At 32.9% G+C, this 24,877-nt stretch overlaps 6 protein-coding genes across 6 annotated transcripts; all 6 read left to right on the forward strand.

Moving 5' to 3' along the window:
- Positions 1-14: 14 nt before the first annotated feature.
- Positions 15-2,811, forward strand: HELRODRAFT_178718 (hypothetical protein; the record flags this gene model as incomplete). The annotated part of the gene is made up of 7 exons (XM_009026800.1): positions 15-50; positions 441-507; positions 570-608; positions 1,137-1,307; positions 1,794-1,795; positions 2,006-2,097; positions 2,355-2,811. 7 exons carry the CDS (start codon positions 15-17, stop codon positions 2,809-2,811), a joined length of 864 nt encoding a protein of 287 aa, XP_009025048.1.
- Positions 2,812-4,430: 1,619 nt separating this feature from the next.
- On the forward strand, positions 4,431-6,756 carry HELRODRAFT_178719 (hypothetical protein; the record flags this gene model as incomplete). Its single annotated transcript, XM_009026801.1, has 4 exons — positions 4,431-4,518; positions 4,573-4,692; positions 4,835-4,962; positions 6,313-6,756. 4 exons carry the CDS (start codon positions 4,431-4,433, stop codon positions 6,754-6,756), a joined length of 780 nt encoding a protein of 259 aa, XP_009025049.1.
- Positions 6,757-7,104: 348 nt separating this feature from the next.
- HELRODRAFT_178720 (hypothetical protein) lies at positions 7,105-9,460 on the forward strand (the record flags this gene model as incomplete). Its single annotated transcript, XM_009026802.1, has 3 exons — positions 7,105-7,251; positions 7,340-7,421; positions 8,868-9,460. 3 exons carry the CDS (start codon positions 7,105-7,107, stop codon positions 9,458-9,460), a joined length of 822 nt encoding a protein of 273 aa, XP_009025050.1.
- Positions 9,461-9,956: 496 nt separating this feature from the next.
- Positions 9,957-10,325, forward strand: HELRODRAFT_178721 (hypothetical protein; the record flags this gene model as incomplete). The annotated part of the gene is made up of 1 exon (XM_009026803.1): positions 9,957-10,325. One exon carries the CDS (start codon positions 9,957-9,959, stop codon positions 10,323-10,325), a length of 369 nt encoding a protein of 122 aa, XP_009025051.1.
- Positions 10,326-10,351: 26 nt separating this feature from the next.
- Positions 10,352-10,585, forward strand: HELRODRAFT_85927 (hypothetical protein; the record flags this gene model as incomplete). The annotated part of the gene is made up of 1 exon (XM_009026675.1): positions 10,352-10,585. One exon carries the CDS (start codon positions 10,352-10,354, stop codon positions 10,583-10,585), a length of 234 nt encoding a protein of 77 aa, XP_009024923.1.
- A 3,208-nt stretch (positions 10,586-13,793) lies between these two features.
- HELRODRAFT_178722 (hypothetical protein) lies at positions 13,794-24,790 on the forward strand (the record flags this gene model as incomplete). Its single annotated transcript, XM_009026804.1, has 19 exons — positions 13,794-13,907; positions 15,120-15,266; positions 15,842-16,008; positions 16,567-16,757; positions 17,327-17,503; positions 18,103-18,282; positions 18,506-18,723; positions 18,936-19,212; positions 19,571-19,726; positions 20,057-20,231; positions 20,371-20,565; positions 20,883-21,074; positions 21,709-21,786; positions 22,177-22,395; positions 22,554-22,810; positions 22,903-23,051; positions 23,104-23,548; positions 23,762-23,949; positions 24,467-24,790. 19 exons carry the CDS (start codon positions 13,794-13,796, stop codon positions 24,788-24,790), a joined length of 3,849 nt encoding a protein of 1,282 aa, XP_009025052.1.
- Positions 24,791-24,877: the final 87 nt, after the last annotated feature.

The following is a 24,877-nucleotide window of genomic DNA, read 5'->3' on the forward strand; positions in this document are numbered from 1 at the left end:
ATAGTCATAGCTACATGGACGTCTCGATAGCTATATATCTGGACTGCAAGGTGAACGTTTCACGGTTTTCAACTCTGACCATATTAGGCTATTGCATTTATAATATATTACATAAATATTAGATACAAATTATTTAGTTGATAGGTTGATATTAAACTACTGGAATTCATAGATGCAAGTAGACTAACTAGCAGCATGTTAAATTTCTTTGTTAATCTTTTTTACTTCCTTTAATTTTCTTTATTCGTTCCGATCGTGCATGCCTATATATTCTTGTTGATTGTTGCTATTTTCCAATGTTTTAATTTTATTTTGGTGATAAAATCGTGTAAAATAGGTATTATAACAAACTTAAATCATTTTTTAATTATTTTTAAAATTTCCGTAACATCTTAAATTTGGAGCAATATAATTTTTACTTTTAACATTTGGCTTATTAGTCAGTGAACGATCCAAACGATCCAAAAAAAGTATGCTTTAAAGATTCAGTCTACAAAATATTTTTAGGTAAATAATAACCAAAGAAGTATTAGTTATTTTTTCAAAAAATTTCAAATTTTGCATTACAGATACAGTTCATGATTATGTCCCAGATCTTGACAAAGCTGGTACTGAGAACTTAATAAAAGATATTTTTCAAAAGAAATACAACTAAAAGTGAAAAAAAATAAGAAAATGACGTTTTAAAACTTTTAAAACATTTAAAACTAACTTTCTGTTTCTTTCTTTAATTCATAATGTGATATTTTATGTTTTATTTCATATAAATTCAACTCAACATAAGTGTGTGTTACGATATCTCAGTTTATTTATTTGCTCGGCGTTTAAGTGCGCACGTGTGTGTATGTGTAGACCACGTGTTTGCGCAGATATTTTTTTTTTTGAACAGTTTTATTTACAAAAGTAAAAAGGTTCATCCTAGCAATAAAATACTAATTTATGGATGGCCTCGTGAACAGAATTTACACATAACCAAAAATAGAAATATCAACTGAAAAATTAAGCAGCACATATATATCTAGAATAATTGAAATGAAATTAAAAATTAGGGATAACAAAAAAAGAGAAAATTGAGTCAATATTATAATTATGAAATAAAATGAAACAATTTACGTTATGAACAGCGTAAAAAATAGGTGGCCATGGACACATTGTTCAGATAGATGAGAGCTGCATCTCATCTGCAAAGAGATCGAGGAAACAGAATGCACGCATTGATATGCAAACAAAGGATGCTCTTCTGATGGAAGTAGAAAGGCGAGACGCTGGCACGTTGTTGCTTTTGATACAGCATCATGTTCTGCCCAGTTGGTTTCATAAAGTTTAATGCTTTAAAATTCATTTTGGTTGGTTATGAAATATAGTTCAATTTTAATAATTTTAAGTAGAAAAATTTTTCATGATCTTCTAGCTGACAAAAGAACATGTGCATGTCAATCACCTATAAACTTACAAAATTCAAACACATTAATAACATCGCTGTGACAAACAAAAAATCAAACGGATGAATAGTACATGTAATGACCACATGTCTACATATCTTGATGAATTTTTGTGGCAACGCAATGTCAGGAACCGTGACGTTCCAGAGAGCTTTAGAGCTCATTCGTACATATTATCCTGTATAATTCTAAGAATCTTTTGGTCTTGTATATCATGTAAATATTTTAATTTTGTTTAAATAAAAATTTTAAATTAAAACTATTATCTTTTTTGTTTCTGAATTTTAATAATTCGGCGCAATCGTGAACCTTTTAATTTGACTATTTAAAAAACGTCCATTATTTATACAGCGGTATTTTTGTGACGTTCAACAGCTCTTCGAATGACGTGCGCAATTGCACGCACTATCACCATATCACATACACGAAGAACGTGATAACCTTTGAGATGTGACATCACATGCAAAGTATTCAAAAATTTTAACTTAAATGAACTTTTAAAGGATGCTGTTCAGTGGTAATTAATATTTATGGTTTAAATGGCTCGTCAATCAAATTTAAAGGGACAGAATGTAAACAATGACGATACCATAGGTGGCATAGGAGTACAGATCTCCGATTTAAACAGACTGACGGGTACTAAGAAAAATGTAATGTAATTAAGGTCGATGCATGCCATGTTCTTATCTTATTTATTATTATTATTACTATGTTTTGATTGATTGATATGTGTGTGATAGAAATGAAAAGGATAACTATGTTTCCGGTACGATGTCGCGAGCAGTTTGCATTAACGAGTTATTGTGTTATTTGTTTAATAATTCTGACAAAATCGATTACACGGAATTCATTTACGAAATAATGAATTTCTATAATTGTGAGAATATTAGAATTGTAAAAAAAACTTACCAGCAATCTAGATGCATTAAATCTAGAAAAAGATGATGAAATAAAGGCAAACAGTTCTGGAAATTCTAAAAAGGGCAATGTTAGTAATTTAATACTGACAATAAAAACTATTCTGAGCAACAAAATTGAGAGCAAATTGCCTCAATATGCTGATCATAACCTTTTTAAAATTTCAAGCTTAAAAAAAGCTAAATTTGAGTCAATTCTTGACAAAAAGTTGAAAAAATTAGAACTATTTATTGAAAAAAAAATCTTCAGAAAAATGGTGAGTAATGCGGCTAATAACAATAGCCCAAAAGTAGTTCAAGACAAAGAAACCAATAAAGGAGAAAGAAAGCAGCGATCTGATTGCAAGATCCACGAGTATAACAAAGAAGCTTATCCCCACAAGCTCACTGGGAAGGAAAACAAAGGAGTGGAACAACACGATTATCTTCAGCTGCCTAAAAGGAGCAGATGAACTCCTTGACAAGGATGCAAAGAACATAGACGGTTATCTGGTCTACAAAAACATCATCATCAACGCAAATCCCAAGGAGCATCTAAAACAGATGTTTCTGGACATAATAAAGAGCATCCTGCCCTTCCAGGATTCTAATTGCAATGTGGAGAATATAAAAAAAGATCCACACGCGCTGATAAAATCGTTTATGAAATGACAAACAGCAACCAATAATCATGCAGAAACAATAATGATTGTACGTGCATACGTAGTTTTATGGAAGCATATTGGAAGAATGTATGCACACAATATCAACAAAAAAACCTGCCGTTTTAACGCGTCCACAGAAAATGTCCTGAACCTATCCAAATGGGATATGACCAAAGACCAAATTAGTTTATTAGAGAAAGGCCTGGGTTTCATAATTACACCTAAAAAGATGAAAGTAACGGAAATAATGGAGGAAATCGATAAACTAATAAGGAACATTAAAATCAATGATTTCTTCGACAACAATAAGGACATAAATAAAAACACACTACCCTATCTGCCGGACTACGGAAGATATTTTAAATCAAAATGGATTCCACCACAATCTAAGTTATCAAATGACTGTATAGCAGACACTGATGAAATAAACGAATTAAAACAAAAATTCATATCAAAGAACAAAAATGAAATCCTAAAATTGAATCTGAAAAAAAAACAAACATTAACCCTACAGAAAGGAAGGCATTGTTTGAAATAAAAAGTAATGACATCATCATATTACGGAAAGCCGACAAAAGAAGTGTCTTTGTGATAATGGATAAATCAAAGAGGCAGAAAGCCAACTAGCTGATACAAAGTTCTGCAAGAAAATTACAGGTCCAATTGATAATGGACAGGACATAATTAATTTGCTCTCTAAATAAAAACAACTGAAAATAATCAACAGGAAAATCTTTTCCAACCTATTACCACCTATTATACCCAGGACAAGATACTTCTATACATTACCAAAAATCCACAAAGAAAAAGAGGACTGGTTTGAGGAGTACAACCCAAAAGGAAGACCCATTGTCAGTGACATAGAATCAATAAACCAGCCATCGTCAACATTTGTAGAAATACAATTAAAACAACTCCTAAAACACTTGAGATTTGTTGTAAAAGACACAAAGACCTTTGTGAAGAAAAATTCGACCACCTTCACGAACAACCAACAAATACTTGTGACGGCCGATATATCCAGTTTATATACTAATATGAATAACAACAGGTCAACAGTGATATTTAACTTAAGTAAAAGTAAAGTAAAAGTAAAATGATTTTTGTGTAAGTAAAACTATAAGTAGAAAGAATTTGTTAAGTAAAAGTAAAAGTTAAGTAAAATGAATTTATTGTAAGTAAAAGTAAAAATAAAAGTAAAAAGAGTTTTAAAGCCAATATTTTACTTATACTTAAAATTTTTTTGAACTCAAAATTAATTTTTTTAAATCTTTGCAAATTATGATCTTTGGGGAAGTTCACTTTTCACAAAGCACGTGGTTCCATTTTCTTTTTATTTGTGTCTTCTATTTCTTTATTCTCAACCAACTAGAATTACAGTACTCCTATTTTGCTTTTTGTTCGTTATTTGTTCATTTTCGGCCAAAATGACTACTTTAGTTCAACTGATGTCAGGGAGAAAAAAAGAAAGTTCAGTATGGGAGTATTTTGTTTTTGATGAAGAGATAAAGAAAAGTAAATGTGTTGTATTAGATGAAAAGGGTGAAGAATGTTGATTTTTGTTGGCAGGTAAAAACACCAGCAATTTGAAGTTACATTTAAAATCAAAACATGCTCCAGTCTCTAATTTTGTTGAGTCAGTTGACAGAGAAAAGCAACAAATTAAAACGCCTGCATCTCAAGAACAAAGTAAGTAGTATTTGTATAATTTAATAGTTTTGGTTGTAAATTTTGTGAAATAAAATAAATAAAATATAACATAACATAAACAATTTAATTAATAAACTTTCATGTCATTCCTATTATAAAAATTCTATGTCATTCCAAATAGAGGGCAAATCTTGTGTTACTGTTAGTAATGCCAAACATGAGAAAAACAACATCAAGTCCTTTTTTTCAAATATGAGTCAATGGTCAGGAAAAGAGCATGACAAACGTGTTGAAGCAGTTATGAAAATGGTTATCGGAACTGGATCTCCAATAACAATTGTGGATCATCCAACTTTTAGGCAAATGTTTCACATTTCAGATCCAAAATTTAAACTTCCAGGTTGATTATTCATTTTGTTTTGCATTCATTACGCCATTCTTTATACATCGATATAGACATAATTTTAAACAATCAGTTTCAGGAACACTGGTTAAGTTGCTAAACAGTACTTGGTCAAACTCTAAGAAAAAAATTAAGGCAATGTTGTCGACTAGTCGAAAAATCACGATATGCCTTGATGCTTGGACGAAAAAGGGATTATCGTGTTCTTACCTAGGAATTTCAGCGTGTTTCTTTGACCCAGGCGCCAAAATGGTAAGACATTTAACATTGCATTTGACACCTCTTTCTCATCCTCACAGCGGAGAACAGTTGGCTCAGGTTTTAAGCTCTTGTTTAAAAAATTGGGATATTAGTCCACAAAAAATACTTATGATTGTATCAGATAATGGCTCAAACATGATCAAGGCAGTGAAAATATTGAAAGAGAAACAAGAACAAAAAAATCAAAGGGATGTTGGAAATGAACGAAGTGACTCTTCATCATCTGAAACATCTAGAGATGAAGATAGTGAGGTAGAATTGGATTTAACTCTGCCAATATCAGCAGAAACACTTTTCAGGCGTATGGCCTGCATGTCACATACGCTCCAGCTGATAATAAAAAAAGGTTACAACAAATACAACGAACTCATTGGTAAGGCAAGTCACATAGTGACAAAAATACGGAAATCAACGAAGGCAACTGAGATGCTAATTTCGAGATGTGGAAAGACAGTGGTTGCTGACAACAATACCAGATGGAATAGCACTCTTAGAATGATTAAGAGATTGCTAGAAATACGAACAGCAACAACTGAGGTATTAACTTCCATAGGGGTTGATTCATTGTTGGTTGACGAGTGGGCAAAATTGAAAGACCTCGTCGGTCTTCTTGAACCATTTGCAATTCAAACAGATATTTTACAGACTGATTATACTGATCTTTCATTAGTAATTCCCTCATTGTTGGACATCGATTTACATCTCAATCAGTATTTGCTAACTGAAGAAATAGCGGGATGTCTGCAGATTGAGCTTCGCAAGAGGTTTGACTCTCTTAAACCCTTCGAACCGTGATTACAACCCATTACCAGCAGCAGCTTGTTTGGTTGATCCCAATCTGGCAGCTGTTCTTTTCACACATGATGGAAATAGACTGCTTGAGTCTGCGAAATCATTTCTTGTTGAACAGGTTAATAAATATACTTCATTTTTACTTAATCTTTCACAGTATACTTTTTCATTGAATTTTTTTACCTAAATTATTTTTGTTTCAGATGGTGCATTATAGCCGATACCATGCAGTAGATCTTGAGGTTCTTTCAGAAACAACAAACACAAAAGTAGATAATGTCGTTCCCCAAGCAAAGCGCTTCAAATTTGTAGCAGAAAAGATTTTAAATCAAAACCAAGTTTCGGCTACTAAAACATCAACATCAATTCAGCAACAGTTGAACCAATACATGGAATATGTTAAATCGATCAAGTTTGATAGTATCGACAATATTTTCAATTTTTGGACATCACGAGAAACTGAATATAGTTTACTTGCACCAGTTGCGTTAGATTTATTATCTGCACCTGCTTCACAAGCTTACGTTGAGAGGATTTTTTCGGTTTGTCAGATGCTTACATCTGGAAAAAGGAACAAATTGGGAACAATGTTAGCCACAAGAGTGTATTTAAAACTAAATATGCCATTAATTGAACAATTTACTTGAATTTTTAATGATTTTTATTTTTATGTCCTTGTTTTTAATGTGTTTTTGGAAATAAATAAAGTACCGAATTATAACCATGAATGATTAAAAAATTAAGTAAAAGTAAAATGTAAGTATAAGTAGAAAGAATTACTCTAAAATTAAGTATAAGTATAAGTAAAAAGAATTCCAAAACTAAAAGTAAAACTTGAGTAAAATGATTTTTGTGTAAGTAAAACTAAAGTTTAAGTAGAATGAATTTTGCAAGTTAAATATCACTGCAGGTCAATAGCGTCACAAGACAGGACCTAAGAAAACACATGCATGTTGAAAACAAAGAAAATAACACACAATACAAAAATAGCAAATATGAAAACAGTTATAGGCAACCAAACTGAAAAACAAACAAATTTGAAAGCGATGAAACCTTCGCCAAATAAATTTTTTACGTTGGTCGATTGGACCAACTATGCACTACAAGAGTTGAGCGAGCACATAAATGGATTGAAAATTGAGGTGCTTGGTTTTAATCAATTTTTCAAAACAAACTACAATATCGAACAACACACAAGACACAAACTCTGACAAAATCGATGTTCAACAGACAAGTGCTGCTTTCAGATTTTGTATTCATGAAACAGACTCAGCTGAGTTCATGAATGCAGAAAGAAATCTGGCCAGACCAAGTCAGAGTACGCGAATGGTGTTTCAATGATCTGTCGGCAAATGTTGTCAATGACCTGTCGGCAAATGTCTCAACCAAAAATAGCAATGAATAAAAACTTCATAGAAGAGAATTTTGGAGAATCAAAATATTACATGGTTAAAGAATTATCTAGCGTAATAAAATTGAAGAATAATATTAAAAACAATCACCTACCAATCATTCATCTGAATGCTCGAAGTTTGTTTCATAAACTATTAAATCTAGAAATCTTATTAAAACAATTCGACGATTTTTTCAAAATTATTATTATATCAGAAACGTGGCTGAACAACGAAACAGTTGATTTAATTAAGTTTAACAATTTTTTTTTAGTTTTTATTATTGCAGCACTGACATATGCAGAACCACTTACAATGTTGCTTGTTACGCTTGGGGTTACAAGGTGGAATTCCACATATGACGCAATTAAAAAGATTAATTTAATTTTTAAGACTGATGAAGTTGGGGAAAATTTTGACAAAATATTTGATGACGATTGGTCCAAAAATCAAAGACGATTGGTCCAAAAAATTTGTTAATAATTTTTTCAATCCAAAAAAATTTTGAATTTAATTTTTAAATTTATTAAAACTTTGTAATTTATTTTACTTGCCTATGTAATAACTAAACAAAGTCGCTAAACAAAACTAATAGTTTCCGGTTCCTATTTGTTTATTACGGTCTTAAACTATTAAATTTATTTTTTAAATTTATTAAAACTTTATAATTTATTATTTATGTCTATGTAATAACTAAACAAAATCGTAGTTAATAGTTTCCAGTTCCTATTTGTTCAGTACGGTTTATTTGTTCTATTTTTTTTACTTTTGATTTTCTGCAAAAAGTCACTGCAAAACAACATGCACTAACATGCGATGTTTGTACAAGATGACGTCCTACCTCGGGGGAACTGGGTCTCTGGACGCTAAACGAAGATTGATTGATTGATTGATTACAAAATGGTGTCATCAAAAATGTGGTACAGGCTACACTACCTACCAATATAGTAAAGCAAGACAAAGTAGGGAGAGTGGGGATGGTTGAGACAAAGGGTTGGATGGGACAGGTCAATAATAAGAAAATAGTTTTATAGTTATTCATATTTTTAATTTATGATTTTTCTTTAATTTTTATTAAATAATTAATAATAAAGCAAATAATATAAACTGTTATATACATAATGCGATAAGGTAAGGCAAACCTTAAATAGGAGATAGTGTATAAGAGATAAGATAGCGATATAAGAGATAGCAAATATTTGTAAACAATCGATGTAGGTCAAAAACTCAATTATTTGCAATTTATAAAATCAAATAAATAGAACCAAAATAGTGAATTAGTTAGACTGATATAATTATAATATTTTAGTTGTTGAATCTTTTTATGTGTCTTGTAAATTTAATTTAATTTCAAATTTTGATAATAGATGGGAGTGATTCGCCACACATTTGTAAAAAATGTGTCGAAGTAGTGAAAAACCCTGACCATCGACATCAAGTTGAAGTTGAACTCTTTAATTCTGCCGAGAAGAATGATAGCTGCATATCAAATAATGAAACACAACATAATTTGATGGAAATCATTACTCCTATGCTGATAACAGAAGATCCATCAATTTTTCAAGAACAAACAATTGCACCATTACCCATAACAGAAAATCTATCAATTTTTCAAGAACAAACAATTGCACCATTAGCCATAACAACAGAAAATGTGCAAATTCCACCCATGATTGCCTTTGAAATTGTTAAACAGGCAACTAAAAGAGGGGAAGATCATTTAGTTTCCAGTGATTGGCACAATTTAACAGTTAAAAGCAAAACAAAAAAAGGAAAGACCACTTGGGTATGCGCTAAGAAAACAAATGGTTGTAAAGATATAGTTATTCAACAAGACGTTAACTTTACCATAAAAAATGAACATACCTGTCAAGTAATAGCTACTGGCCTTGCTAAAATTTGTGCAGTCTTACCAGGCTGCTATGGAGCAACCTTTCACTTCAACACTAGATATTGTTAATAAGGTTCATTTATCTGTTACAGTTTAATAAAAAAGCCTAAATTTAATGAAACTGATAGGTTATATTTTAAAGAAAGAAGATGCTGTGAGGTGGGCAAAACAGCATGGTTTGATAGCAGCCACTATAACATGCCGCCGTCTTGCAGACATGAGGTTTGCTTCATGCTTAAATGTTTTTTCTCCGTTAACTATTTTTGTGTTATCATTTCATACTACTGCCTTGCATGCTGTACAGTTTGCTCGTTTGTCAGATTTTGATTTTTTTCAAAAATAATAAAACAAAAGGTTTGCAGAAAGTGCAACAATGACAGATGGTTACTTGTGGAGGTGTAGAAACTCCAGGTGCCGCACCACAAAAACAATTAGGTATGGAAGTTTCTACAGCCATAGCCAAATATCCCTTACAAATTGTATTTTGGTAAGATTTTTTTTCATTGTTTATAAAAAATTTAATTTTTTTAAAAATGATGATGCGTATTGTTTTAAATTCAAACAAATGACTTATTTCTGGTCCATGTACGACGTTAGCCAGGCTACGGTTGCGTCGATTTTAGATTTGGACGTCGGGCACACATTACCTGACTGGTTCAATTTACATCGAGATCTATGCATTGATTGGGCTTGTGATAACCCTGCACGAATAGGTGGCCCCCGACACATCGTTCAGATAGATGAAAGCTGCATCTCATCTGCAAAAAAATCAAGGAACCGAAATGCACGTCCAGTTAGGACACACTGGGTTTCTGGAGGCATCGATAAGCAAACAAAATATGCCTTTCTGGTGGAAGTAGATAAACGAGATGCTGCCACGTTGTTGCCATTGATACAGCGACATGTTCTGCCCAATTGGTTTCATAAAGTTTAATATTTTAAAATTCATTTCTGTTTGTTATGAAATATAATTCGATTTTAATAATTTTAGGTACAACAGTTTGGACGGATCAATGGACTGCTTATAACAGAATAACAGCCTTAACCGGTCTAGCCCACCAAACCATAAATCACTCCATTACATTCCGGGCCGTAAACGGAATGCATACAAATGGAGTGGAGAATTTGTGGCAATGCGCCAAACAAAAATTTAAGAAAATGAATGGTACGTGCGATGCTCACATACAATCGTAGCTAGACGAATTTATGTGGCTGCGCACCATAGGAGACAGAAAAAAGCGGTTCCAAAAAGCCCTGGAACTTAAACGACATTATAACGTGGTTTAAAATTTTGAAACTTTTTTGTATTTTTTTTATTAACTAACGATAATTAATAGAGGATACTTCGGTCTTTTTTTTATATGAAAATATAATGTGCAAATAAAATAGTTCTCATGTTTTTAACATATTTTAAAAATAATAAATAATGATATTAGAATTTTATTAAAAATTACAAATATAAAAAAATGAAACAATTCGGTTAAAAAAATCACAAATTGAAAAAAATAAAGCGGTTCGGTCGGTCATGAATATTAATAAAGGATGGAGCCAAATTTAAAGTTTTCTATACTATTCTATGTAAACAACAGAAAGTGTGATTTCATACTTGTTTACCAACCTTTTCATCTAATCAACCCACAGCATTTAGCTCAAAACATAGCCTGTAGTTGATAAAAGTGTTACAACTGCATCACTCCAATAAGCTTTTTTTTCTAAATATTGATTTTATTTTGAAAATCTTTGCCTTACCAAATTTATCTGCTTCTATAGTTGATATACAACTTCTTCGAAATGTATTACATAAATGAAATCAGATAGCTCAGTTAATACATCATTAAATATAAACTATAAATAAAACAAAATGAACCTGAGGTTTTTGAAATTCTTTTTTTGCTGTCTCCAATGAATTGATTGATCGATTGTTAATCTGAGGAAAGACATGCTAGAATTAAGAATAAACTCTGTGCTACAAAACTTATTAATAAGTTAAAAATTTGCGAATCAGGTACGATAATAGAAAAAATAGAGTGTTTACTACTCCACCAAACCACCAACACGAGCGGTAAAAGTAAAGAGGAAAAGTGAAGCAAAGAAGTTGTAATAATAAAAAAAAAGAATTTAAACACAAACACTAAAATTAATGTACAATCAATTCAATCAATCAATCAATTAGCTTATAAAGCGCTATTTCCGCAATGTTCAACAGCGCTCCTTAATGAATTTTATAATAATTTTATATTTAATTATTTATAAAGATCACTGCGTTTTCGGCCAAAAACGCAGTGATCTTTATAAATAATTAAATAATTCTAATAATTCACCTGAAAATTATATAAACACAGACACACACACACACATCACACACAGACACACACACACACATACACATGCACACTATCACATTAACATTTACGCATTTACACACAATGTATAAGTCCATAAACACATGGAGAAGATATATTATTAATTCAGACGTACAACAACATCAATTTGTTGAAATATTGCCCAACAACTAAACACACAAACGAATGCCTAGAATGGTACGCACCTTTGGACATACATTAACACACAGACAGAAACGTACGTGCACACTACAATGTAATCACACTTATGCAAACTTGGAAGTAAGCATACATGCAAGCAAACTAACACATTTTCTTCAACATATTAAATGTAGCATTACATACATATACACATACATGCATACATACATGCATACACACACACATACACACACACACTCACATACAAACACACTGTTCAATATTACAGCAACACAACATACCCTGTGAAGCTGATCAAAGGATGATAAGAAGAAATATAAAACTATGTCCTGACCTCTGTCTGTCCGCAAATTCAACGCTCAACATTTAGCACTTAACACTCAACATTTAGTATTTGATACATAACTGATTTGTATGCATTTTTTCGGTGGTCTTAATTGTTAATACGATTAATCAATAGTGTTTGTTTTATTTATTGTGTTGACTTGTGCATTATTATTTATATATAAAAGATAAGTTTATTATGTACATTACCTATTTTATTTATTTATGGTTTATATTTTCGAATCTCTATATTTTTGTTTGGCAAGGGGCTCTGCCCGTGCTGTTTTGAATAATAATAATAATAACTTTGATTTGCACGTTACTCATCTGTTATAATTCATGCAGGGAAATCCCCCTTCCTATGTGTTTTTTAATGCTTATGACACAATAATATGTATGTCGTGTAATAATTAATATTTAATAATATTATTAATTAATTAATAGTAATAATTATTAATAATTAATTGTTATAAATAATGGTGTGTACCATAGTAATAAGAAATTAAGAAATCTGGATTTATGTTGTTTTACATCGCAACTCGTGATTAATTTTGATATTTTTCATTAGTTTTAATTTTTAAAAATTACTTTAATTAAAAAGTTATTAATTATACTTCATTCAGTTCAATTCATGGAATTTTAGTAAATATTTTTTGTATTTAAACAATTGACTCCTCTCCCTCTGCAGAAGCGAGAGAGATGAATTGCCTTCACATTAAGTATAGGGAGTGTTAATAAAAAAAAAACTGGTTGAGAGTATTTTAATTTTTGTGGTTATCAATAAAATAAAGACCATTCGTTACCAATAACGTTAACTGGTTCATTCTTTTTTATTATATATAATAAATTTTAAACCCATTGAAAAATTATATAAAGGTAATAAATTTTAAACCAACTGAAATTTTAGTCCACTGAATTTCTGATTTCTTTCCAACAACGATAAATTATTTACTGAATGTGGAATGCTGGATCTAGACAACTTTGACGGGGGAAAGGCAAAATTTTAAAAATTTTAAATTTTCACCGGGGGATGATAGGATAAGGATAGTAGTAAAATAAGAGATGAAGTTAATTTATTTATATATTTTTTGTATATTTGAAAGTGTTCGCTAAGCATAAATAAAACATAGATTTTTGTACACATTAGAAGTGCATACTAGTCAATCTACATAAAATGTAATGTAAAAATGATTAATCACAAATTTATTATGTTGAACTAAAAATTTTAAAAAAATACCCACATTATAGGTGACAATAGGTAAATTAGACAGTCCATGTGAAATCAAAATAATACTTGACAATCATGGAGGGAGCCACCTTGACATTGAAGCCTGGATCACGATTTGCTTATCACGATTAATTTTTGGTCGATTTTACACATAAAATGGTTTTTATTTCTGACTCACATGCCCCCTGGCTTCTCCCTAGATTCTCCAATGTAAATTATTATTATTATTGGTGTGTTTGTAAGCGCCCTTTAAAAAGATCTCAGAGGCGCTAACGATTATTGCACTTTACTAAGGCAATGCAATGAATGGAAGGAAAAAACATTAACGCGGACTTTGGACAAAAAGATGGTTTTTCAACCTTTTACGAGTAACAGACAACGCAGGATCACCAAGGTCCCTTGGAAAATGAGTCCAGAGAGCAGGACCCATTACGGAGAAATTTCTTCGACCGAAAACCAAGTTTGTCTCAGGTACAAAGAGAAAAACTTATTTGTCAGAACGCAATGTTTCACTCAGCAGTGGCATTGTTCTAGAAATGACTCTGTCAGTTAAATATTTAGAGCGACTTCTTTGAAACATTTAAAAACCGTTAAATATATCTTGAAAATAACTCTTTGATAAACCGGAAGCCAGTGAAGAGCAAAAAGAATTGGCTTAACTTAACGTAATCGTATTTAAGGCCACCTGAAACTGCAGCTGACGTAGGTACCACAAAACTGGTCTGTGGAAGTTTTGGCCAGAGCTTTCTTCATTAAAATTTTTATTATAAAACTGTTTTAAAAGTTGTTTAAAGGTCTTAAAATGCAAAGAGAATTAATTAAGAGTTATTTAATTAATAAAACATCTTTTATTAATTGAGAGTTGTTTAATTAATTAGGAAATTTTTAATTAATTAAGAGTTTTTTAATTAACTAAAAGTTATTTAATTATGATTTACATATTTAATTTATTAATTAAGCGATACTCACTCATGCGGTTATCATGAAGCTATTATTATTTATTATTATTAACTCACCTGGATACACCTGTCATTTTCAATCACGTGTTGAGACCCGTAAATAAGCCGAAATGTTTAAAATAACAAATTGATTGCATTTTCGCCGCAAACCCAATCACTAATCCCTAATCGAAAAAGTTTGAGAGGAAAGATGTGGTCCTCAGAATTAACTTTTTTCATTGCAATTCATTTTGCTCTTCTAATGATTCACACGGCGTCCCCGACTTTCAATTGTGATTTAATATCAAATGGGGGATTTATCCAAAGACAGGCAAGCTTCATTTCATATTCATCCAATCATTTAATTTTCATCTTAAACTTAAAGTTTCTAACGTTGTATGATTTTCACTTATGTTTGAGTTGGTTTGGAGAGTAATGTTTTCATTACAGTATATAATTAATTTCTGTAAACTTGTAAGTAAAAGTGAATGAGTATGGAATGATGTGATGATCGTGATGATAGGATAAGGATAGTAGTAAAATAAGAGATAAAATTAATTTATTTATATATTTTTTGTATATTTGAAATTGTTCGCTTAGGATAAATAAAACATAGATTTTTGTACACATTAGGTGTGCTTACTAGTCAATCTACATAAAATGTAATATAAAAATGATTAATCACAAAACTATTATGCTGAACTAAAAAATTTTTAAAAATACCCACATTATAGGTGACAATAGGTAAATTAGACAGTCCATGTGAAATAAAAAAAGACTTGACAATCATGGAGGAAGCCACCTTGACATTGAAGCCTGGATCACGACTTGTTTTCCGACCATCTGTGACTCTTGGTATCAATGGCACGTTGATTGCTCAGGTTTGATATCAGTCTGTTATATCTATCAAGTTTATTTTATTGTATTGGACCTTTCATACTTCGAATGAAAAAGAAGAAGATTGCATTCAACATTATGTTCTGCAGCGTATTATTTCTCCATGTTGTGTAATATTCCACATTCCAATTTAAATCTTTGTTTATAGCCTTAATAATTTTTTAAAACTATCATTTCAATGTCCAATTTCAAAACCGATTCACTAAAGCCATCCACTTTTTATTTTTAATTTAATTAAGATTATTAAATAATATTTGTATATTTCACAATTATACAATCTCTTCAAAGTCTTCACTGCTTAGCTATGGGTTTTATGACACTTTTTTTTATTTTTACAATTTTTAATTTAAAAATACCAATTTATATTTTTAAAATTTAATAAATATTTCATTATTGTGTATTGAATATTAGAATATTAAATATATATATATATTAGAATTAATTATATGTCAAATTAAAAATTGGCTCATGAAGTCTCTACTATCTTCTAAGTCGATAATTTTTTGTAAATTCCAAGTATATTTTTCCATGTAAACGTGAATAAATATAAACTTGGCAGGGAACACCAGATGAGCGAATTGTTTTCACAAAATCATCTCTGGAGAATTTGAACCAACCACGATGGCCCGATGACATTCGTCTGGTGGAAGACTTCAGTGTGCACCTGGGCAGGCTGGAACTTCTCTTCAATGGAAAGTGGAGAGGTGTCTGTGCCAATTTCGTCAAGTTGGTTGCTTCGTTCGTTGTCTCATCAAACTTGGAAATGTTTGCCAATTTTTAACAATGAAAAAATATTTCTTCATTGATTTCAATTTGGATAAAAAAAATTCTGTTTTTCTGATATTTGTAGAAATAATTATATCAACAAAATTTTTAATAATGGTAGGCTATAATGATAATTCAAGTTTTTTTTAAATGTTATTTATAATATGTACCCACATAGTTGCATATTTTAGCATGTAATGTTTTACATTTTCATTGACTGTTAGTAAAAACAGTTGATGTAAATTCATCAAAAAAGGTTATTAGCAAAATTTACTCACTACTAACTTACTATTAAAACATCAGATTTGGATATTTTTTCAAAGGGTATAAAAATTATTACATGCTGAAATAATAATGTTCATAATTTTGTGGAAGCAGCGATTTCTCAACAAACTTTTATTGTAAATTATGTTTTTTTATTGTAAATTATGTTTTATAATCGGTATGTTTCATAATATTTCTCTTGAAAACTCTTATAAATACACACTCTTATTAAAACTAACTGCGCTTTCATTTCAGTTGGACCCAGGCAGATGTTGACGTGGCTTGCAGACAGCTGGGATTCGAGACAGGCACTTTCGCCTTCCTTCCCTGGACATACAACCACACCTTGTACATGCTCTATCATGCCCCATCATGTGCAGGCAAGGAGAGCAGTGTTAAACAGTGTCCCGGCTACTCTAAAGTCAAGATTGGATTTGATATTTGTCGTTAGTTAGGTTGAATTCATTTAATGAAGAACCATGAAACAAATGAAAGTGAAGTGCTCAAGTCCTTCAGTTGAATTTTTAGTGATAAATATTGCGTGGTTTTAAGATTTAGCTCAGACTGTTTTCAAGTAAGTTATTTACGACTAAATGAAGATTGAAAAATACACAATTTAACTAAACAAATATTTTTTATTAAGAATTTCAATGCATTTTACCATAATTTTTGGTACATTGATATCGAGAATTAGTTATAAGTTTATTACAACCATAAACCATTTCGCCGACAAATTCATTGTAATCAATAATTGCAAATACAAATATATGTAATTATTATTAAACGGCAATGTTTCTAGTTTTATTCGCTGGTATCATTATTTAACTTTTAATGTTTTTGCTTCAAAACTCAAAATGGGTTATAATTTTTTTAAATATTAAATTTGAGTTGGTTTGTATTACTGGATTGATGAATTCATTGAAAGTTTATTAATTTATTTTAAAGTTCAGTTTGCTACTAGCATGAAATTTTTGTATTACGTGCTTATTGTACACTGAACGCTCCTTAAAAACAGACCACCAACGAACCATCCATCTCCGTTGTAAGGGTCTGTCCCCACATAACCCGGCTAAAAATGAGTTCTGGTCCGGTATTGAATTCTACAACACAACAACTCGCAAGGTCATCAATGGCCACATCAGCACCAATGAATCCACTTCCGTTCTCCAATTTGTTGACATCCTCTATGCCGGTTAGTTGGGATCTTTGTCAGTCCCATTTTGTCATATCCTACAATGGGATAATAATATTTTTTTAATTTATTGATTGTTAAATTAGCACATTTTGTTACGACGTGTGAATGATAAGCGCTTCTAGTTATTTTAATAATATAATGAATTTTATAAATGACATATTTCAATAATTAAAAAAGTAATTAGATATAGCAAATGCTACCTGGATGTTTAAAAATTTGTTCAATTCATCATCATAAATAGAAATTAGAAAAACAAGTTTTAGTTATTATTTCTTAATTTCAAAATGTCCGAATAGCTCATTATTTATCATTCTGAACATTTTCCATAAGATTGATTGATATCAAATGGTTAAATGAAAATATTTTTCCAATTTTTACACTTTTTCACGTTCGTAATTCAGTTAATATGAACATAATGGCAGCTCACAATAGTCTTATTGCCATTATCAAAGTTTAGCTAAAGTTTCACGAAAAGTTGTCAAAACTGACCTATTCATTTTGATCACAACTAACTCGATATTTAACGTTTCGCTCAACAACCCATCGATGTTCTCTGCAATAAGTTAATTGTTGATCTGTTTGACTGAATGGAAAAGGATCAGGAAAGGATGGAAATGCGATCCCATCTCTGAGGGCGGACCCGCACGTGCCCCATCTTTACAACGTTCGAATCCTCCACTCTGCTCTTGACGCCATCAACTTCACCAACGTACATTCAACCACTGTCGTCCACAATTCCACCTTTGAAAATAACAGAGGCTGGTTGCTTCAGTTTGGTTTTTCATTGTTTTATTTTAATGAACATTTCAATTCGCCGATGGACAAACGGTTGTGTTAGATTTTTAGTAATTTAAAGTTTCTATTACATGCAACGTTGGGTTAAATAATATTTTATTTATTCATTTAAAACTACCAAATTTCATTTAGAATGCCGTTGGTTGTTTTAAAACAAGCAATGGAACACTAATCATTAACTTCTGCCTAATGTTACGAACGCAGGGCACGGCATCGCAATTGAGAGCCATCTGGGTCACGTGACGCTCACCGATAACATTTTCACGTCAAATTATGGAAACGGAGTGAAAGTGAAATTTCTGTCCGGTCGTTACGTCATATACGATAAGGAGGCCACATTTTGTGACCTGTCCCACCTGCGTCTTCAAACATTTCCACTGGTCATCCACGGCATACCAAATTTTTCATACGAGTGCCTCAAGGTTCGTTATGCATAAATTGGAGTATTCTTTTGGTTTGGTTGGTTATTATGTCATTTGATAAAAATTTTATTTGGAAACTGTTTTTAACTCTGGTAGCTGTCTGTGGTTAAGTCAAACTGTCATTTTTTTCAATCACTATGTTAAATTTATAGTTGTTTTAAATCTGTGCATTAAAAGTACACTTCGCAAACTTTCTTCACTGAATTTTGAAGAGATTCACGACGGTGGTGGGGGAGAGACTGACCATGAATGTCCTCGAGATGGACATTGAACCAGGCTACCAAGGCAAGTTGGTTGTTCACGACGGCTCCGACCAGACCTATCCCATCCTCGGCTCCTACGATATAATTAATGGAACCTTGCCTATGGGGGTTACATCGACGTACGACAACATCTTCATCAAGTTCACCTGGTCTCCGAGGTTTTCCAGGTCGTGTGAGACGTTGAAGACCTGCATCAAGTTCACAATTGTCATCGATTCCGCTGTTGGTTAGTGTCTGTGGACTTGTTGTTTTTAGAGTTTATAGATGTTGTTATAAAGATGTTTGTTATTCAGATTTTATTTTTGTCTTCCTTGTTTTACGTTTGTTTCAAAATGCTTACATGCACGCACCTACCGTTCAATTGAATCGACTTTTTATAATTCTTTAATGATCTGCCAAATTTTGATTTATTTGCTCCTAATAAAGTTTAAATTGATGCGCTGTTTTTATTATTTGCCGAGCAATATTGATTTAATGTCATTTTGAAATTATTTAAATTGAAAACCAACTCAAAAAATAATGAATTTTATTATGGTTGAATTAAACAACTTGAATCATAATCTTAAAATGTTTTTCCCCAACAGCCTCAGCTCCAGAATTTTTCATGAACAACACTCTGGTGACGAACAACATGCAACATGGCCTCTTCATTGAGAACTTGAGGAACTACGTGATAGTCAACGCAAGCAACATCACTCACAACAGATATGGGGCCGGTGTGAGAGTTTACGGCGGTGCAGGTTTGCTTGCTTGCTTGCTCTGCTTCTTTCATGTTTAATCAGTTCTTAAAATGTTCTGCTGACTTCGTAGATATCAATAATAATAATAATAATAATAATTGCAGCTTTTTTTAAGTTGTATTTCAATTATTAACTGTACAATTTACATTTTAAACAACATTTTGTTTTTTTAATTTTTATTTAAAACTTTCGGTTATGTAAGCTTATGCTAACTTCTATTAAATTTGTCAATCTTACCTACAACGCTAATGGCGTAAATTGAAATAAATTCTCATTCGACCATTCAAAGATGACATGACCTCTATTATTGATCCACTGACATACTCACAGGCGATGTGCTGATAAACTCCTCACTGGTCGCTTACAATATGGACAATGGTGTCAACATTACAGTGGAAGGGGGCTGGAGGATCTTCAACAGGTCCTCGTTCAACTTCAACCTGGGCAACGGCGTCAACATCACTTTCAACGAGACCAACATTGACAACAAGACCAGATACGCCAGGTCAGGCTGCTTCTCAATTTATGTAATCACATCATCGTCAAATGGCAAGAATATTTTTTTAACCCTTATTACATCAAATTGCATCATACTATTGCGCTGATTAACACCGCGATATTTTAAATGTTGTCCTTAAATGCAGACATCAGCGAACCGAGGTTTCCTTTTCGACTTTTGTCGGCAACATAGGTCACGGCCTGAGTGTGGCGAATTTTTGTAGGTCTGCCCTTCATGTTGTCAACGACAGCTTCTTCCTTGACAACCACAAGAATGGAATCGAGTTCTTGACTTGCTACAACAATATTCCTCTTCAAAACATGACAAATATCACAATTGGGTGAGTTTTCGTTCGTTCGTTCTTTTCAACTCGACTGTTTACCCTCTCTTCAGATGTGCTTGCTTTTTTATTATTCAAGATAGATGGGTTGCTGGCAATGAAAATGACTTTTATCGAATTTATGATACATTTTTACGTTTAGATTAGAATAATTCTGTGTGATAGTTAACAATGGCCAACTTTATTATTCAAGATAGATGGGTTGCTGGCAATGAAAATGACTTTTATCGAATTTATGATACATTTTTACGTTTAGATTAGAATAATTCTGTGTGATAGTTAACAATCGCCAATAACATTAACACCACGCCGACAAGGTACAACATATTTCAGGGAAACAAGGACCATGCCATCAGGATGTCTCCCATGTTGAATGCGGTCGGCAGGATCGCCAACAACACCTTCAAACAGCACAAAAAACGCGTTCTTCTCATTGACAATTCCGACGATTTCCGAAGACTGATGTTCCTCCAGGGGATGGCGGTGGACTATGAAGTGGAGGGAAACAAGTGGGTGAGAGTTAGGGTTGATGGTGTTTGCAAGGGATACAGTCACCCATAACTGCTTTATCATTGTTTGAAAAAAAATTATTATTTTTGATGTTGCTTTGTTGTCACTTCTATTGATTAAAAAGTTCATACGCTACATGGCTTATTTATTTGCTATCTTTTCATATGCTGACAAAGTAGCTGTGCTGATCATGCAACATAATTGTAAATTGATGAGATAATGAATGACGAAAAAAAAGTGTTGAATTTTACTGATAGGCTTTCAAAATTACAAAAAAATGTACAATTTTTGATGGGTGTTACCCTCAGTAAGTTGTAAAATAACGTTTCGCTTCATCTTACAACGCCTAACATTAAGAAATAACATGGAACCTAATGCAAAGAATTTTTCACCCACACCAAAAACATGTTGATTCAATAATTTCTTTGCGATTAATCAACCTGTGAATGTATATTAATTGTGTTATATTTTATTTTATATTTCACGCAAGTTAAAACATTAATATAGTTTCTGTTCGACTTGTCATTAGATTTATTCCATTCATTGTTACGAAACTTTCCATTGAAATAGAAGCTATAATGCTTGCATTAAACTGACGATTGGTATCCTAACTTGATTTCTCTATCTCTGCAGCTTCCTACAAAACAGTGGCCAGTATGTCGCCTTCCTCAGACTATCGCAGGGAAGTCTTCTCCAGAAATTGATATTCAGGTGCGTTGTAAGCATTATACACCATTCCATGTTATCTTCAAATTGATTATGATTTTCTCATCAGCACCCAATTTATATTCTGCATGGAATAAATAGGTCAGAGTTTTTTTTATTCTGCTTAGTTAAAATCGAAGAAAATTAATTAAAATTTTATCTGTAGGAAATATATACCCTGATTAAAACATTAAAAACTACTTAAAAAATGGTCCAGCAAATAAAATAAAAGCGAGCCTGTTTAAAGATATTTTTCCTCTCATTTCAGATGCGTGAATGTATACCGCGGCTTAATTAAGCCAGCCTTCACCGCACCTACACACGATATCCATGACGAGTGTTTGTTGGATGGAGCGAACGTTTGATGCTGAATTTTGTGTTGAAATTGATACGCAGGTACAACTTTCTGGAAGATAATGTGATAAAAAGTGGACTGGAGGGATTGAACGAGCGGATAAGGTCACATGCGGTTCTCGTCGTCTCCTCGGACAATGTTGTCCTGAAGAGGAACCACCTGATAAACAGAGAGTCCACGTACGAACTCTCCACACATCTTCTCGAGATGAACGCCAACATCCAAGCATCTGAACAGTGGTGGGGAACTACAAACTACAGGTCTGCCATATTGTTGCCCATTGTTTGTTTTGAGCCGGTCAAACTTCACATTTTCATTGTTACTTTTTAATCAGCGCTTTCTATCTTTTTTGGTTACCTATCTACTAGTTGTATCATAAAATGAACATTTCGTCATTTATTATTAATCTTGTTAACAGTTACGTGATCGAGAGAATATTCGACCAGGCCTTTCGATTCAATCTGGCTCGCATTCTCTACCATCCATCGCTGGAGTATGCCTGGCTCTACGGGCCAGTCCTCACTGACAGGAACATCGAGATTGAGGTCGAGTTTGTTAGAGGTTCCAAACTTGGAGGCAGGTTGACCAGGGAGTTCACGACATCACCAGGCCACACCTACTACGTCGATCGGGATATCAGTGTTAAACCTTTTGGAAAACTCATCGTCAAGCCAGGTTTGCATCATGTTTGGATTTTGAACACTTGGAATTCCATTCACCATTTTAAACGTGAGAGGAAATCAAATGTGTTTTGATGATTTTTGCAGGGACAGTGTTCGAATTTGAAAACTCACTCGGCTTGTTGATACAAGGACAGGTTGAATTCGATGGGTCCGCTGAAAATCCTATCGTGATGAAGTTAAAAAATGAATCGTTGGCGCATACTGCGTCGACGTTTGATGGCTTTTCTGAAGATGTGAACGACACCTCACTCGTAAAATTTATTGGTGGACCCACGAAAACTGAAGGATGGTTGCAAGTTCGCAGGAATGAATCTGATGCCTGGTCCACTGTCTGCAATGAGGTTCTTCCCCAGAAATTTATATGCTCTTGAATTTAGAAATATGGAAGAGATTCTCAATTTTTTTATGCAAAATGTTCTGAATGACTTTGAGCATCCTATATGTGGCAAAGAAATATTTTCAAATGAACGGAAGAAAAATAATTTTCAGGGATGGACAATGAGGGATGCGGCAGTGGCCTGCAACATGATGGGCTTCGTCATACGTCCTGATGACTGGAAGGTCAAGGTTGTCAAACCGAAGACCAGCAGTTTGAATCTGGACATCAGGTTGAGTCACGTGAGCTGTGGTGACTTGGATGTTAACTTGCTAGCGTGCGAGAGTCAGACGGAGCACTCGTGTGATCATACGCAAGACGTTTATGTCAGATGTCATCATCCCGCCTGGTCTGGTCAGTTCATTTCTGCTGCTCCCAATTGCTCATTATTATGTAATGCTTGACCATTTTATATTTGATAGCCAACATTCAATTCACTTTTGAATTAAAGAACTTACTGGCACAGCTTGAAATGTGCACTTCCATTGTTTAAGCCGCTGTGCTGTTGTTTGATAAATTAACCTTTGTTATATATAATTTGAATTTGATTATTCTCTAACGTTGTAGGGGTAAGGTTTTTGGGGAGTGCGTCATCCAGTCGAATGTCTCACGTGGTGATTGAGGGGGCAGGCCTGAATGACCCATCGGTGCCCGTGTACGTCCCTGCCCTGAAAATCGACTACAACGTGCATGCCCTCAACCACCTCAGCATCAGAAACAATGCTCACGACGGCTTACAAATCATGAAGAATGATGTTGGCTAATTTTTGATTTGTTTTTACCATGAATCTATTGATATCCAATACAGCTCGTCCATTCATGTTCGCTTCTGAATATGTCGCGAAGGAAAGAAAATTTACAACTTCTTATCAAACTGCCTTGTTCACGAAAAACAATTTGTTAACAAGCAAATTCTTTAAAAAAGTAATTTTAAACCACTAACTTTGCCTTGCATGCGCATGCTCGCTTGATCGAACCCAGCAACATACAATCACTACGTATCTATCTTCTACACAAAAATGTTTCATTTCAGTAGTTTTTCTGGCTACTGCATTTATTCAACTGGATCGTCAAGTTCAATTTTTATTAAATGTTTTGTCTTTGATTATGGTCATAGCTATGTAACGTCGATTTAGAGCATTATATTTCCAAGTGTTACGATGTAACGCAACCGTATATCAATTGTAGTTTTCACTAAACTATTATCTCTTGTTTCTACATCTTGCTGGATTGAAAAAATGATTTCATTTTTGAACGTACAAACACATGCAGGCATACGGTGGCTGCCACTTGAGGAGCTCAGCAGTCAGCAGCAACCAAGGTGTTGGTCTCTCCGTCAGAGATTCCTTCTTTGAAGTTTCCAATTGCGTCATCAAGAACAATTCCAAGGAGGGGTTGGAGTACAATCCAACAATGACGTCATATGAAGCACTGCAGGTGAGAGCAGGTGTGCACAAGTACATCACTCTGAATGAAACGAGGAGCATCATGCTGAAAGACCATGAGGTCATCTGGGTTATGACGAAGAGGCAATACACTAAAGAGATAAAAAGTTTCATGATTGAGTTTATGGTCACTCAACATTTCAGGGTATAACTCACAATTTTTTTCCTGAATTAAAATTGAAAATTACTTATAATTTATGAACGTATTTAGTTATAATTTTGGTTGCATTTTACGAAA

The sequence above is a fragment of the Helobdella robusta genome, assembly GCF_000326865.2.
Source record: "Helobdella robusta unplaced genomic scaffold HELROscaffold_49, whole genome shotgun sequence".
Taxonomy (NCBI): domain Eukaryota; kingdom Metazoa; phylum Annelida; class Clitellata; order Rhynchobdellida; family Glossiphoniidae; genus Helobdella; species Helobdella robusta.